At 43.0% G+C, this 16,252-nt stretch overlaps 1 protein-coding gene across 10 annotated transcripts in view; it reads right to left on the bottom strand.

Annotated features, from left to right (window-relative positions):
- DGKG (diacylglycerol kinase gamma) overlaps positions 1 to 16,252 on the bottom strand; it is a 213,766-nt gene that overhangs the window by 119,573 nt on the left and 77,941 nt on the right. For all 10 annotated transcript variants that reach the window (XR_013757270.1, XR_013757271.1, XR_013757272.1 and 7 more), the window contains exons 7-11: positions 12,649 to 12,698; positions 9,056 to 9,130; positions 8,224 to 8,346; positions 3,718 to 3,835; positions 1,933 to 2,021 (exon numbers count right to left, since the gene is read on the bottom strand). Coding sequence is in view for 1 of the 10 variants with exons in the window: in XM_079100612.1 (XP_078956738.1) it covers positions 1,933 to 2,021; positions 3,718 to 3,835; positions 8,224 to 8,346; positions 9,056 to 9,130; positions 12,649 to 12,698 (455 nt within the window). In the remaining 9 variants the exon portion in view is untranslated. The remainder of the gene's footprint in view (positions 1 to 1,932; positions 2,022 to 3,717; positions 3,836 to 8,223; positions 8,347 to 9,055; positions 9,131 to 12,648; positions 12,699 to 16,252) is intronic.

Here is a 16,252-nt window from a genome sequence, read left to right as displayed (position 1 = left end):
ATTTCTATCAAGGTACCCTGAGCTGCAGAAAGTAGATGTGGACCCTTGGGGAAGGTGGGGATGCACGACTTTGTACCCAATTTCAAGCATGATATTTTAAAATCGCATGAAATGTTTGCATGAGACTATCTATGTTTGTATTAAAAAAGAATAAATATTTTAAATTACTTAATTGCTTAATGGTTCCCACCCTGGAATGTTTTTGGTAAAGATAACGGCTCCAAAATTTGTGTCACCCTGAGTTTGTCACTTCTCACCTTCTGCCATGCATTATTGTTTATAGAACTCAGTTTGTTAATTGATGTGTTATCTACATGATCACATCCAACTTGCTCTCAGATCATTGTTATTTCTGTTTTGCAGAGGGAAGAAGACAAGGCTTCAGAGAGATTAAGTGACTGGCCCTAGGTTGCAGGGTTGCTAAGTGGCTAAGCAGGGACCCACAGCCAGGTCTCTGACTCCAAGTCCAGGGTTGTCTCCCCAGCGCCTCGCTGTCCTCTCCAGCCTCTCTGGGATCTGAAAAGATGGTGAGGGACTCCGCGTGTCCCTGCAGGCTTAGAAAGTTGTGAATGTGCCCTGTTGGTCCCTCAGTGACCTTGCTCTGCTGCGGGGTAGGCAGCCAGAGTGCAGGCACAGTGCCTGAGCCCAGGAGGCACCCCACGTGCCCTGGTGGAAGGCATGGGCATGGAAAGGGGTGTACATGGGGTGGCGCGGGGGGAGTAGACAAGAGGCCATGCGGTGTCCATGGGGCATGCAGAGGCGTTCCTGGAGGGGCCCTTCTCTCTCAGGAGGACTTGCGGGGGAGGGTTGGGTACCACTCCCACCTGCTAAACCTTCCCAACTCAGATTCCTCAATGGAATCTCCCCTCTGCAACAATGCAGAATGCCTTTCCCTTAGTTTTAAGGACATCCAATTTCCAGACTCAACAGATGGCATCACTCAATGGCTAAGAGAGAAACCTGGGAGCCCTACCTCTTCCCCTCTTCCATTCTCTCATCACATCACCAAGTCCTGGGTACCTCCAAATTGCCTCTCAAACTCTCCCTTGGTTTCTCCACCTTAGTGGGTGGAACACTCAACATCCAATGATCTGCACGGCCCCAGGGATGCTCAGCACAGTCAAGGCCATGACTCCACCCCAGCAGGGCCCTCACTGCAACACAGCCTTTTGCTCTAATTATGCCAAGAATTCCCTCCCCCACTCCCCACTCTGATTCCTTTCTTACACCAAGCTCAGAACAACTCACCTAATTTGCAAATTCAATCACTCCTTCTTTGAAGCTCTTTGGCTTCACACTGTGGCTGCATAGGAAACTCAAATTCCTGAGCTGACCTCACAAGACCATCTCCAGGTGCAGTCTCTTTCTGAACTCATCTCCTGTCACTTCCCTTGATGCACCCTCTGTTCCAGCCCCACCAAACTAAGTGCAGATCCCAGAAGAAGTCATGTCCCCAGGCCTTTACACACGAGGTTCCTTCTGCCTGGAGACTTTTACTCCTAGATACCTCTTGAAGTCCTCCTGATAATGGATTCAAGGAACAACTCAAATGCCACTTCCTTTGCGAAACCTTCCCTGGTTTCTCATCTGTGCCTCAAGTGCGTGTTCCATGTAGCCTTATCATGACAGCACACCTCACTGCTGTGCACCCTGCTGACATGTCTGTGCCTCCCCATATGCTGTGCAGTGCTTGAGCAGTCTGGAGACTGCCTCTCATAACCTGTGTGCCCCCTCGCACAGTGCCAGGCATGTGGTGGGCACAGGGAGATGCTGAATGGATTGATGGATGAATGGGATGATTTAAGGGTGATCCTCAAGGCAGAGAAGGGATGAGAGAAAGCTCCCAAAGCCCTTCCTGCCCAGGAGACTGTGGCGATGGACATGTTCCCCAGATGCAGCATGCAGTAGAACAAGGCAGCAGGTGTCACCAACCTCGCCGCTCCTTTTGGCTTTTGAGTACGTTTTGACACACCCAGGAATGTTTTTGGATACACAACGCTCATGGACCGTGTATTTACAATCTGAAAAGAAAAAAAGTAAGGACGATACTTCAGTGACTGTATAAGAAAGGACAGCCATCCCACCCACCTCCTCCAAGGTCTCTACCTCCTGTTGGGTGGCCTGTGAATGACAGGGGACATGTGGAGCTGGTCTTACCTAATGGATGTTCAATAGCCTCCTACTGCTCCCTGAGCAGAGTACCCAGTCATCTTCCAGTTCTGCTCCTGTGCCTTCACCAGGGCACACTGCCTTTCTCTGCAAGCAGTGAATGCAGCAGGGAAATGTTCCCAGGAAGGGGAGAGTGAAATATCATCCTGCTTGCTGGGCCAGTACCACAGCATGGCATGTCAGGGTGCTGGTGAGTGGATGGAAAGACCAGGGGTTCTGAGGAAGGCAGGCCAGGGCTTCATCTCTGGCTCTGCCATTGGTAACAGTTCACCTGATTGGGGTAAATTGCTTTACCTCTCTGAAATTCAGGGTTTTTTTTGTAAAATGGGCATAAATGGTCCTTTTCATTGCAGGGATTTTTGTAGCACTAAATGAGATAATCTGTGTGAAGCACCATGTGCCCGGTCATAATAGCTATTCCAAATTACCACTGTTGTTTTTTCTACTATAATGCAAATGGCAGAGGACCATGGCCTGGAACTTAATGGAAATGAGAACTGGTCAATGGAAGTGCCAAGAAGGTGAATTTGAATGGGCCTGAAAAGGTCACTGGACTCCTGCTTTAGTCTGCCGGTGCTTGTTCTTGGTGGATAGCGGGCCCAACTCCACTAAGATGATCTTTGCTGAGGTCTTACGTGCCTGTTAGAGGACCTGGACCACAAAGAGGGCCTTCCTTACACAATCTTTTTGGTTCCAGGGATTGAACTCAGGGGTGCTTAACCACTGAGTAATATCCCCAGGCCCTTTTAAGAAATTTTTTAGTTTGAGACAGGGTCTTGCTAGGTTGCTGAGGGCCTCACTAAGTTGCTGAGGCTGGCTTTGAACTTGTGATCCTCCTGCCTCAGTCTCCTGAACTGCAAGGATTATAGGTGTCTGCCACCTCACCAGGCTCTGATATGTCTCAGCTACTGTTGCTGTCCCTGTCATGAGGTGGTTGGTAAGACTCTGTGGCCCTGCAAAGACTTCTGTTGAAGACCCTCTCTCTCTGCTCCCCATATTCCCTTCTCTGCTACATCACCCCTTCTTTCTCCTTCTATTACCTGGTTCTCCTGTTCATCTTCCCAGTCTCCCACTCCCCTTTTGCTCTCATCCCTCACTTGGGTTTTTTTTTTCCTCCTTCCCCTCTCACTTTACTAAATGGGTTGTAAAATGAAACAAAGGTCTAACTTTAATTCTGATTGCATTTACAGAATCTAGAATGCATTGCTTCACCAACTAAAAGCAAAACAAAACATGTTCCTTTGAACATACCTGAAATAAACATTGACTAGAAAACCCAACTAGAATCAGTAGGAGATGCTTTTTAATTATGTATAAACTTTAATATTTCTTTCTAGGGATCAGTGGCCTGTGACTCCAATAATAGTACAAGTCTTGTCCATTTGACTCGAGTACAGGACAGAGACTTTATTCCCTGCTGCTGGAATAAGAAGGGTGGTTCCTCAAGCTCAGAAGCAGAAAGACCTAGATTTTCCCTCGAATAGCCTGACCAACCACACACAGAGCAGCACCGTGAAGGGGGAAGAGGCTTAAGAGAAGTTTACTCACAAATGCAGCACAGGCCTTGCTTCCGAACACCCATCAGCATGATGTGGCAGAAGTTGCAGTAGGTTGGCTTCTTAAAATGCTTCAAGGTCCAGGCGTGCCTCCCATCCCCCTTTGAGCCCTGCAGGGATACAGGAGGTGAGACCCTGAGCTTGCAGCCCCAGCTAGAGGAAGCAGGTGGGGTGCCTCCTGCACGTTCTTTTTTCTAAACAGGACTCTTATATTTGGAAGATAACTTACTTGTTTTTAAAACTGTTTTAAATACAAATAAAAAATTCTTTTTGTGTTTTCTAAAATTGGCAAACACTAAAAACAAGAATACCTGAATGGGAATGTGGGGGGCAGGAGAGAATAAGCCCTCTTCAAATGTCTGGCAGAAGTATAAATTAGAACAATTTGGTCTATCTATCTATCTATCTATCTATCTATCTATCATCTGTCTGTGTCTATCTCTATCTCCTGTCTATCTAAAGATCTGTTAAATGTTTACAACCTTTGCCTTGAAAATTTTCCTTCTTGGTCTCTATCTTAAAGAAATAATTTTAAAAAGAAAGATAATCATGTTTGTGCTCTGCTGGATGTTTAACCCAGCATTATTTAAAATAATGAAACACTGGAAATGTCCTAAAGTCTCCAAATTACTAAAAGGTTAATTGTAGTGCAACGATAAGACTTCATGTTAGAGGGCAACCAAAAAGACATTTAAAGAATTATCTAAGGCATGAGAACATGCTGATGATATATTGCTGAGTGAAAAAGGCAGAAGGCAAATTTGATGATATATTCTGATTTTAGTCTTAATGTACTAAGATCTTTGATGGGAAGGAGTTTTATTCTAACCTGTCAACAGAGGTCAGCTATAGCTGACAGCACTGTGCATTAATTTTATTCTGATTTCTACTTTTTTCTATATTTTTCGAATTTTCTACTGTATGTACTAGTGTTAGAATAGGGAAAAAATAGTAAAACTAATGTACTACTTGTATAAACTTTTATCTCTGTGCAGAAAGTATATAAAATAGTAAAGTGCAAGACAGAGAGAGATCATCTCCTCCAGATTTGGCCCAGAGATGAAATCTTCACCTACTAGATAAACCACACTTGACACAATCACACATCTTCCCTAGAACACCAAGTCTCCCACCCTGTGGCCCTGGGAGCACAGCCTGGCACCAGGCTGTGGCTTCAGGACATCCCTCCCCTCGTATGCTAGTTCTGAACATTTCTCATAGACTCCATCGCAAGAGTATGTCTCAGACTGCTCTACAGGGTAAAAGTACGGTAGGTGGTAAGGTGATGGGGATCCATAGTCAGGGATATACAGTCCAATGTGCTGGACTCACATCCAGTCCTTACTTCGGGGCACTTATGCCTTTGTACTGGTCACTGTGGTCAGTCCTGCTTCTGGGCCCAGACTTCTGCTTATGGTCTCTGCAGCAGCCCATATTCTTTTCAAAATGCTGGTCTCTTCCCTTGGTCCAGGTGAAGCTCATTGTTCCTCACTACCTCAAAACCCTGCTTCTTCCAGACCCAAGTTTTATAGAATCAATGCCCCTGCATCTAAGGGTCTCCACTTCAGGGAGTAGATACAAAAGGATAATGATTTATCAGATGATTGATTCATTCATTTATTCAGCAAACATCTATCTCAAGGTTTTTTTTTTCCCAAGGATTAAATTACATAATGTACATGAATCTCATAATCCACTGCCAAATACACTAAAATTTTTATCAAGTTCCTACTCTGCAACAGCTACTGGGGACATGAAAATAAATAGAGTGTGTATTTAGGAGTAAGGAAATAGATTGATTCCTATTTTACAGATGAGAAACAGAGCCTCTTGGGCTATAACTAGCCCAAGACCATCTAAAGAATAAGTGATAGAGCCAGTAGTTAAACTGGGGGGTCTGGTTGGCCTCAGCCCATGCTCCTTCCAGGCCTCTCTCCTACCTCCACAACCAGGATTTTCCTTTATGGACAGAAAAGAAATTTCAGCCCTTTTCAGCAGGTCCAGTTTCTTCATGCATTCAAAAGGACTATCATTTTATCTGAAAATACCCTTATTCGTTAAGTCAATTAGCTGTCTCGGTTTTCTCAGCTACTGCTTTTATAGATACAAGAGGCCAATGGACCATGACTTGGAGTAAGGAGACGTTTCTGCTTAGGTTACAGCACCATCCTGTGGTTTTTTCATTTCTGCACGCTGGAGGCTGCAGAACATGGCAGTAACCTTCAGGTTTTATGACACTGCTACAATTTCACCCCGAGAGAGAGATTGTTTTGCATATGTCTCGTGAGGATCCCCAGAATCCTCAGTGACCATATGTGGGATTTGAAAAGGCCAAAGAAGCAATAGCACATTCAAGACATTGATGGAGGCTTTCTCTAAAGCCCCAAATATTGCATGTTAAAAACTGATTTCAGTACATATTTAAAAATGAATGCATAAAGCTTTTTGATTAACAAGAACCAAATTTGCTTTTATTTTCTCTTGCCATTTTCCTGAAACAAATTATAGTCTTCTATGAGGTTGATTTAGCATTTGGGGGAGACACTGGGAAAAATGTTGAAGAAATAGGTTCTCTCTCCTCTAGCCAGAAAACAGGGGTGTCCCTTCATGCAGAGATGGTGACATTTTGAACCTCACCAAGTACAAATAGGGCAGAAAACAGAAATTGGTTCATTGTGATGAAAATGTCCCATCTCCATTCCCCACATTAGGAAAACCAAATAATGGCATTGGGATGGCACCCAAGCAGAACTTCCATTTTGATGGGAGTATGGATAACAGAAAGCTTATTCATCAGTTCCTGGCTCATGGGAGTTCTTGTACATATTGCTTCTTGAGGGGTCTGATGTTACCAAATGTGGCAGATGGCCTCTGGTGCAGATTTGGTGTGTGCCCTTGGGCAAGTCCTTTACCTCTCTAGACCTTAGTTTCCAAAACGAAAGGGACAAACCAAGGATGACAAGGTCTTTTCTGCCTCTGACTTTCTAGGGTTCTAAAGATTAAGAAGGGAGTAGTATAGATCCTGGTTCCTTGATTACTACTTAGCACTTGGGAAGAACCGTACGTGCTACAAGATGGTGCAGGACTCTTAGTTCCTGAGCTTTGGAAATGAAGGTTCAACTCCAGTCCTGAGTTGCAGGAGTGTGGGATGGAGTTATGTAGGCCATGACAGTCAGCTTGAGGCTAACTCAACCTTACTTCCTGTTTTATTCCTCTCTGTGATGCTTGAGAAAACTCAAAGGAGTGATCACACAACCTGTGTGACTGTTCTGGAAAATCCTTAATGCCACCATTTATCCTTCTACAGTTCTAATTTCCCTCCCTCATGTGTGGAAGTTAGTGCACTTGGTAAACAAAAAAATGCAGTAACTGACTGGGTCAGATGCAGGCTATTACAACCATTGATTTCATAGTAAGACTTTCACGGCGAATCCTCTCTTCTGATTCAACTGAGAGATCTCCCTGGTTTTCCTTCATTTGGGCCTTTGATCAAGTTGTTCTGCCTGATATAAGCTTTCTCTTCTACCATCTTTTACCAGCCTAGTCATACTCAACCTTGACAACCCGATCAAATCCCCTCCTAGGTCTTTCCACCTGATCATCACTCTTAAGAACACGTTATCAAAATCTCACACATTCTTCAGAGATTGGTCAACTCCTCTACCAAGGTTTCTTACACTTATGTGTGGGGAATTAGAAAATGCAGGGTCTCTGGAGTCAGCTACAAATCCTGGTTCTTCCTTTGCTTCTTAGGCTCAGAACCTCAGTTTTCCATCTGTACAAATTGGGATAAAAATACCTAGCTTATCTGGTTGTTTTGTTAAGTAAGAGACCATTCATGAAAGTCACCTCCAACAGATCAGTATTTTTTCCCTCTTTTCCTCCTTCCCTTCTTCTCCTCCTCCCTTCTTTCCTTCTCCAATTCTTACCATTTTACAATATAATTTATTGAAAAGATGGAATTCTTCCTTGAGGTTTTTGTTTGTTTGTTTGTATTTATGGTGGCAGGGATTGAACCCAGAGGTACTCAACCACTGCCCCAGCCCTTTTTTATATTATATTTAGAGACAGGATCTCACTGAATTGCTTAGGGCCTTGCTAAGTTGCTGGGGCTGACCTTGAACTCCTGATCCTCTTGCCTCAGCCTCTCCAGCTGTTGGGATTACAGGCATGCACCACCATGCCTGGCATCTTGCTTGAAGTTTCTCTTTCACTTTTCCTGGTTGAGTGTAAGCTTCTTGCAGGCAAATATCATATCTCTGCCCACTCACAGATGTAGAATAATGTTTTAAATTTATTGACTATATATCAAATGTTTGTTGAACAGATGAATATCCTGGGGACATGAATAGTAAAGGACTGAGAATAGAGAGAAACTTTGAGCCAATCTGAGTGCATGTTGAGCCCATTGGGAATCCAGCTTAGAAACCATAGATAATAACATGAATTCCATGATCCAAAATGGCACTGATCTTTGAGCTCCAGCTTATCGACTTACAGCATCATCCATCCCTAGGAGGACCAGCAGTGGGATAGTGGTCATCCCTCCATGGACCCATTCCTGTAGAGACACAAAGCCGTCCTGGTCGTAGTCCATCCCTTGCAACATCTCCTTTAATATCTGTGGAATTCAAAGAGTGACAACGTGTCCATTTTCATCCTTGATTTTTCTACCTCCCTCTGGCCTCTGTTTTCTCCTTGGTCCTATGTTACTCATTTTCTGTTTTATCCCTTTCCTCTCTTATTCAAAATGAGTAAGCAGTGAGGAGCTAGACTAGGAGTGAGGAGACCAGGGTTTTAGGTTCAACTCTGTGTTGACCTGACAGTATGGCCTTGGGCACATCACTCCACCTCTCTGGGTTCAGGTTTGCTCCTCTGCAAAATGGAAATAACACTATGATTGCAGCAGTGTAGCAAGGACTAGAGAAAATAGGTATAAAGCATTTAATATAATTCCTGACACATCAGAATCCCCCAAATGGAGTTAATTGTTGTTATTAACATTACCTGGTGATTGAGAAGAAAAATCTTTGAAATTATTTCTGGCTTTAAATTCTCTGATCTGTGAATTCTTGCTATAAAATTTTAGCTCTGGTGGAAAGGTTAGAGGAACTTATGATTTCTGTCCTTTCTACACTTTTTCTGATGCCACCTACATTATTCCTATCAGAGAAGCAGGAGGTCAGAGTGTAGGACTCCAAAGAAGCTGCCAGTAAGAAGATGAGTCTAGAAGCGTCTGCACAGTCAACACTGGCACCTGTGTCCTGAGTATGTCCCAATCTCATTTTGAACGCTCACTCTGAAGTCACCCCCTGCTTACAGAAACTCACAGGCCTTAGCTCCGTGGGATCCCACTCCAGATACTGGGCAATATGCAGCATTTGGTTGACAATGCGATCCATCTCCTACAAAATAGCAGAGGAGAAAAATATCAAGGTGAGATACAAAAGAGGTGTTATCAACAGCAAAACTCAGAATTGAGTCCAGTGGGAAGATGGGCAGGACAGAGCATGAGAAGAAATCAGTGTTTCTTTCTTTCTTTCTTTTTTTTTTTAAGTTGTTCCAAAATATACTCCCAATTACAATGTAAGAGATGGTGATACATTTAATTATTTAATTAATTAATTTATTTGTTGTGCTGGGGATTGAACCCAGGGCCTCATGCATATTAGGCAAGTGCTCTTCCACTGAACTACATCTCCAGCTCAGAAACCAATATTTCATGAGGAGCTATTTATTTCTGCCTCAACCACAGGGCTCAGTAGATACTCACAAGAAACATAGACACAAGTATGCAGAAAGCTTGCTCAACACTGACTTCCTCCTAGGCCACCTTCCTTTCCTTACTCTATCCTTTAACTAGAAAGGCACAGAGAATCCTCTTGTTTTCTCCCACAAATATAAATCAAGGAGCTTGTCAGGTCTTATCATTAGCAACTTGGGATCCATTTCCCCTCTCTCAGGGGTCAGTTTCACTTGATTGCTATGCAATGAAATTTAGATTCATCTTGGCCTCTCTACCTTCCTTTGCATCATGGTCCAACCCTGAACCCAGGACTCTATAAAAAGGAAAATATTAAGAGATATGTTTGCCCAGTAAGTGGGCTTTTTGAAACCAAGGCCAGACTCCATCTAAAAACCTCACAGATTTGTTGAGTGCTAATGAGTCAGTGTACAGAAAGCCCCAGTGGAACATATCAGACTGAGAAAGTATTTGGTGTCAAAGTTAGCATCTCATGCGTGGGCACCATCTAAGATGTTTGTAGTAACATTATTCTGGGGGGATGTGTGGGTGGACTGAAGCAAGGTTGAAAAGTATTACCTCCATCAGGTTGAATGCCAGAGCAAAACAAGCAAGCTAAATCCCATTAGGGATTTAAAAATTACATTTCACTTAAATTAAAACAGTAATCTATAGGAAAACTACAGGATAGGGCAGTAGGTGAAGGCAAGGAAGTGGGCATAAAGGTGAGGTCAGGGCTTGGCAGACGTTCCAAAGGAAAAGAGCTTGTGAATCTACTTGGGTCTAAGTAAGATTCAATGAGAAAATATGATTCAGAAACTGAGGGATAGATCCAGTTGTGGGCTGTGCAAATAGAAGCACAGTGGGTATATTTCAGGAAGAACTGGTTCTCCAGTGCTTACCCTGGGCAGCCAGTCGGATAAGGAGTCATGGAGTGGTGGGGTTTGTTGTGTGTCATATTTTAAGAATGGCATTGACAAACCAGAGCTTGTCCAGGGTGGGTGTTTAAGGTGGCCTTGTGAGAAACAATGACCGTACAGGGACACTCTTAGCTTGGAGAAGATACTGGGGAGATGTGACAGCACCTTCCAATACTTGAAGGCCTGTTGTGTGGAACTGGTATTCCACTTGTCTTGGGCAGCTGTAGAGGACAGAGGAAAGCTGAGGGATGGAGAAAGGGAAGAACTCCAGGATCAGTCTATTTTGGCCTCCCTACTGGGCTGGGGGAGGTGGGAGGAGCATCAGGTTTTGTGTTGAAAACTATCCTGGCAGAGAGATGGCTTGTGTGGAGGAAGGAAGCTCTAATAGTCATCCCAGCAGTGAAATGGATGTCTTGAGTCCCACCATTGGGACTGTTCAAAAAGAAGCTGGAAGTTCATCAGTCAGGGATTCCAGGTGGGAAGTTCAATCCAACATTTTTTTCAGACATGTTTCGGTCTACAAATGTCACTTTGAAAATATATCCAGGCTGGGTGTGGTGGCGCACACCCGTAATCCCCGCAACTCAGGAGGCTGAGACAGGAGGATCACAAGTTTAAGGTTAGTCTCAGTAATTTAGCGAGACCCTAAGCAACTTAGAGAGACCCTCTCTCAAAATAAAAAATAAGAAGGGAGAGGATGTGGCTTAATGGCAAAGGGCTCCTGAGTTCAATCCCTGGTACTGGGGCAGGGGGAGAAAATAATATATTAGGAATTGAACCACTCTTGACCACCGACAGTGCATCCACTCTGCGCAAGGTTGCCATCGTTGCATGATTATTTTCATCACCTCCTAACTTGCATCCCTACAGTCTATACTCAACACAATAGCTCAAGCAATCCTGTTAAAATAGAAGACAATCATGTCACTCTGCTCAAAATCCTCAACGGTTCTCCACTGAGATACATTCTTATAATCACCCAGAAAGCCTGATATGCTTGGTAAAGTGCCCCCAGCACTATTCCATATCTTCTCTGCTCTCATCTTCTATTACTTCCTAATTGACATATGTTAACTCACTCTTGTCCAGCCACACTGGCCACCAGGCAGTCCTTGAACCCCCCTGTACCTCTCAGGACTTTTACACTTGCTGACCCCCTTGCCTGGAGGCTCCTCCCCTAGATGTCCTCATGAATGACTCCCTCACTTCCTCAAGTCTCTCCAGGGAGGCCCCCTTGACATCCTCAGCCAAAGCTCCAACTCCCTCCAATGGCTTCCTCTCCTGCCTTTATGTTTCTTCTATGCTGCTTAAAGTCAATGCTTGCACCTGACTGAAAGCTCCAGGAGGAGACAGAATTTTATCACTTGGGGACACTGATGCATCTCCAGTGCTTAGAATAGTGCCTGACATCGGGACACTCAGTGAGTGCTGACCAAGTGCTTGCGAATCTGTAGCTGTCTGTTGTTCTGTCAAATGCCTCAATCCACAGCACTGCCATGTGGCTGGAGGAGTCCCACAGGGGCACCTGGGTTTAGAAGGAGTCGGGATGATGCTGTTGGTCTAGCGGACTTGCTCTCTTCCTTACTGTCTCTGGTCTGACTCAGCCCCTTGCATTTCAACCTCACGGCCTTCCCATTCCTGGGCCCTGACTGAGTTGCCATTCATGGCCACAAGGTCTATCTGATGTCCTTCCTTGTCTACCTTCTTCCTTTCTTATTCTTCCTCTCACGTTACAGTCCCTGACTTGTCCCTGCCTCTTGTTGAAGGGATGAGGTGAGTCGCAGGCTTTCTCAGGTGCAGTGGGATGGGATCAAGTGCTCAGAGCAGGCAGAACCAGACTCCCAGGCTCTCAGCCCCTGGGAATGAGAGAAAGGCAAGGGTGACAGCAAAGCACGCCAGCGGTCACCTCCTTCCCTCTCCTTCTTACCCTGGTCCTGTTGCCACCCTGGTCCCCTCCTCTTGGCCACAGGAAATTTCAGGGGAAGTTTGTGAATGGGGAAGTTAAATTAGATGAAATACTAAAACATCTCTGCATTCTGAGATTTTATGATCCCAGGCTTCTGCAATGAAAAGACAAATTGGGCTTCACTCTCTGCAAGGCTGGCTCTTTGGAAGTGAAAGGCAGGGATTCTGCAGCCCTTATTAAGATATTGTAGTTTCCATAAAGATGGAATGGAGAATTTTCAGATTCTTCCTTCACCTGCTCCCCACTACCCCAACCTTTCTTAGAGCCAGAGGGGTATTTGGAGAGAGAGCTTACCGCTTGGTCCAAGAGTCCGTTCTCATCTGAGTCATAGAGACGAAACATGACTGCAAGAAACACAGAGATCAGATTTGAGGTGTCCTCCAGGAACCCGGGATGGGCTGTGGTTTTGGTGCTAACAAGATTTTTGGGTCAGTCCTGGCCGACACTGGGGTGAAGCTGTTGTAGCTAGTTCACACTTTGCACAGTCTGACTTTCTTACACAGGAGAGATGAGGAAGGAGGAACAAGCTGCTTGGGTTTGGACCTGCCTGCCCTGGCAGTTAACTCTTGGCTGATGAGATTCAGGTCAAAAGTGTGATTTCTAGAGGGCATGTACATCTCTCAGCATCACTGGAACACAACTCAAAGCAGATGCCCAGCAGGTTGTGGGGCAGAGGTACCAGAATTACAGATGGGCCTTTGTTTCCACTGCACATAAAAAGAATGTGGAATTAAGAAGATTTAAATGCTGGTGTGTCCCACCACTTCTGGGGTGTCAAACCAGTTATCGTTTCTTTGGGCTCAGTTTCCTTACCTGTAAAATGGGAATTATAGTAATTTTTTACTCCTAGAGTTATTTTGAGGATTAGAATATAACTGATATACCAAATTGACAGTGCATGGAAATGTACTCAACAGGTACTATATATTTTATTAGTGAACATTTGTATATTGCATTTAATATGAACCAGGTTCTGTTAAACGTACTTCATCATTATTACTTAATCCTCAGTAACAATCTTAAAAGGCAAATACTACCATGGAAGTTATTTCAGGTTGAGGGTTCCTTATTTATCATGCTTGGGACCAGAAGAGTTTTGGGTTTTGGATTTCTAAAAAAATTTTGCAATATGTGCATACTCACAATGAGATATTTGGGGATAGAACCCAAATATAAACACAAAATTCATTTATATTTCATGGGTACATAGCCCAAAAGTAATTTTATATAATTTTTTTTCTTGTGTACATGTGTTTTGACTGTGACCTTATTATATGAGGTCAGGTGTGGAATTTTCCACTTTTAACATAATATCGAGACTCAAAATGTTTTGGACATTGGAGAATTTTCGATTTTCGATTTTCAGATTAGGAATGCTCAACCTGTATGTCTTTTTTGTTTTTTAATGACAATGTATTATTTAAAAACAAAGGCTTCAGTTATGTTCCAGCTTCAGGGAGGTGATGTATATAAAGAAGATCTGGGAATGAAATTTGAATTAAAGACTGAAAGTTCATTTATAGAACATGGAAATCTATATTTCTTTTTGAGTTTTTTAAATTGAATTTTTATTAAAAATTTTGTTCTATTTAGTTATACCCTTTTTAGTTAAACCAAGAGTACAAGGTATTTTGACATATACATACATGGAGTATAACGTCCCATTCTTGTGATTGTACGTGATGTGGAGTTACGCTGCTTGTGTGTTCATATATGAACATAGGAAAGTTATGTCTGATTCATTCTACTGTCTTTCCCATTCCCATCCCCCTTTCTTTCTCCCAATTCCCCAATGTCCCAATCTGGTGAACCTCCACTCCTCCCTTCTACCTATTGTGAGTCAGCATCTGCATGTCAGGGAGAACATTGTGTGGAAACCTATATTTCATTCATCCAAAGGACAGAGATGGGGGTCTCGGTGGTCTCTGAAGTAAGCAGGGTAGGAACAGAGCTAAGCAGTTCTTTCTTCCTCTCATTCTTTAAGCTCTTCATCATGCCGCTTTCTCTGTGGAACCTCTCCCAGCTGACCCTGCTCTCATTACATGAGGTCAGGTGTGGAATTTTCCACTTGTAACATAATATGGAGGCTCAAAATGTTTTGGACATTAGAGAATTTTTGATTTTCAGATTAGTGTGACATGCTGGTCACACTAAATTGCCCTCCAGATGTTTTAGTGTCCCTGCACCTTGTTTTTTTTTTTTTAGTGGTGTGTACCTGATGGAGTCTAGGTTCTTTGGAAGTAGGACCATGGGCTTCTGATTCTTTGTGACTCCTCAGAATGTCCTGGTCAGAATGTCCTGGTCAGGGGCATGCAGCGTATGCTGCTTACTCACTGAACAGATGGTCGAATAATGGAAAGAAGGACAGTGCTTCCCACTAGCCTTGTTCCGGACTCTGGGCCCGGGGTGCTGGTCTAACAAGCACCTCTTTCTGGTCCGACTATGTATGAATCATAGAACTAGAAAGAACTGAAGGAACAGCCCCACCTTCAGTGATGTGTTCTCAAGCAAGTCTTTCAACCTCCCTATGCTTACATGTAAAATGAGAATAATCCTATCAACCATCTAGGGTTACTATGAGATGCATTTTAAAATAACAAAATGTACTTCAATTACGTAGCTTCAAGTACGTAGCATTGGCAATAGGTGAGATTTCAGATTATTACTTCCCAAAAGGCACATGCTTGGTTTTTAAAAAGAAAAGCTTAACTTGTTTTCAGTCACTAAAATTAGGGAAGGATTTGAGCTGATGTCATTACATTTAAAAAAATGAAAATGGAAATTCTACAGAACAGATGACCAAATTTCTACAATACAAATTTGCAAGGAAAAAAATTGGCAAAATGGAGAGGGAACCAAGAAATAAAAAGAGATCGAAGAGACATAATAACCAATGGCAACATAGGGACTTTCTTTGGACTTGGATTCAAAGAAACAATTAATTCAGAAAATTTGAATCCTGGCTGAATATTCGATAATAGTAAGGAATTATTATCTTTAGATGTGATAATGGTGATGTGGTTTTATTTAAGAAGGAACCAGTGATTTTAATACATACTAAATTTGCTGATGAAATTAAGTGATGCCTGGAATTTGCTTGAGACAAATTTCCTTGAGGCAGAGGGCATGGTCGGGAGGTATAAACAAAACAAGATTGACCAGAATTTGGTCCTTGTTGGAGTTAAGTAAGACCTATGCGTGTGTTCATTGTGCTCTTTACTTTTAGCTACCTTTGAGATTTTTTTATAACAGAAACTCTGAAGTTTCTTTACATTGCCAATTCAAGATTCAGTCTGAGAGTCACTGATAGGAAGAATTTGCTACCTTCTCCTTGGCAGTTATTAATAAATATAATGCCTAAAACTCAAAATCCAGCTTGATGTTGAAAATAATTTGACATTTCACTTTTAACATTAGCCAGAAGAAAACAGAAATCTGCTACATTTGCTACCAAATTAGCACTTAAGACTTGCAATTGTTAACACCTCAAACCTATGGGGGAGATTTTAAGCTGGGCTAATGAGCAGACTGTTTCATTTTGTTTTTGGCAGGGTTAACCTTTGGCAGACTTCCTGTGCTAATGTTTAAGTTTTGTTGACTAGTCTTATTACTAACTGGAAATTTGACTTTTGCTATAAAGTATATGTTTTTTCCCTCCCGTCTGTCTACTTGAGTTCCCAAGAGAAGCAAAGATAATGGGTATTTTTTTTTTTTTTAATAAGGTCCCATCATCCCCTATTCTAAAAAGCATGCTGCAGTTTCTCAGAGGCCAGTGAAGAGCCTTTTCAAGACTACAAGCTCCTTCTGCCCCAGCTCTTACTCTTTTCCTGAAGATATGTTTTTGAAACCATCTTTGCAGCACCATGAAACCAAGCTCAATTCTAATTAACTAATCCCC

Source organism: Sciurus vulgaris (assembly GCF_902686455.1).
Source record: "Sciurus vulgaris genome assembly, chromosome: 10".
Lineage (NCBI taxonomy): Eukaryota > Metazoa > Chordata > Mammalia > Rodentia > Sciuridae > Sciurus > Sciurus vulgaris.
Note: the sequence above shows the minus strand (reverse complement) of the source record. Positions and strands in the feature narration are given on the sequence as shown.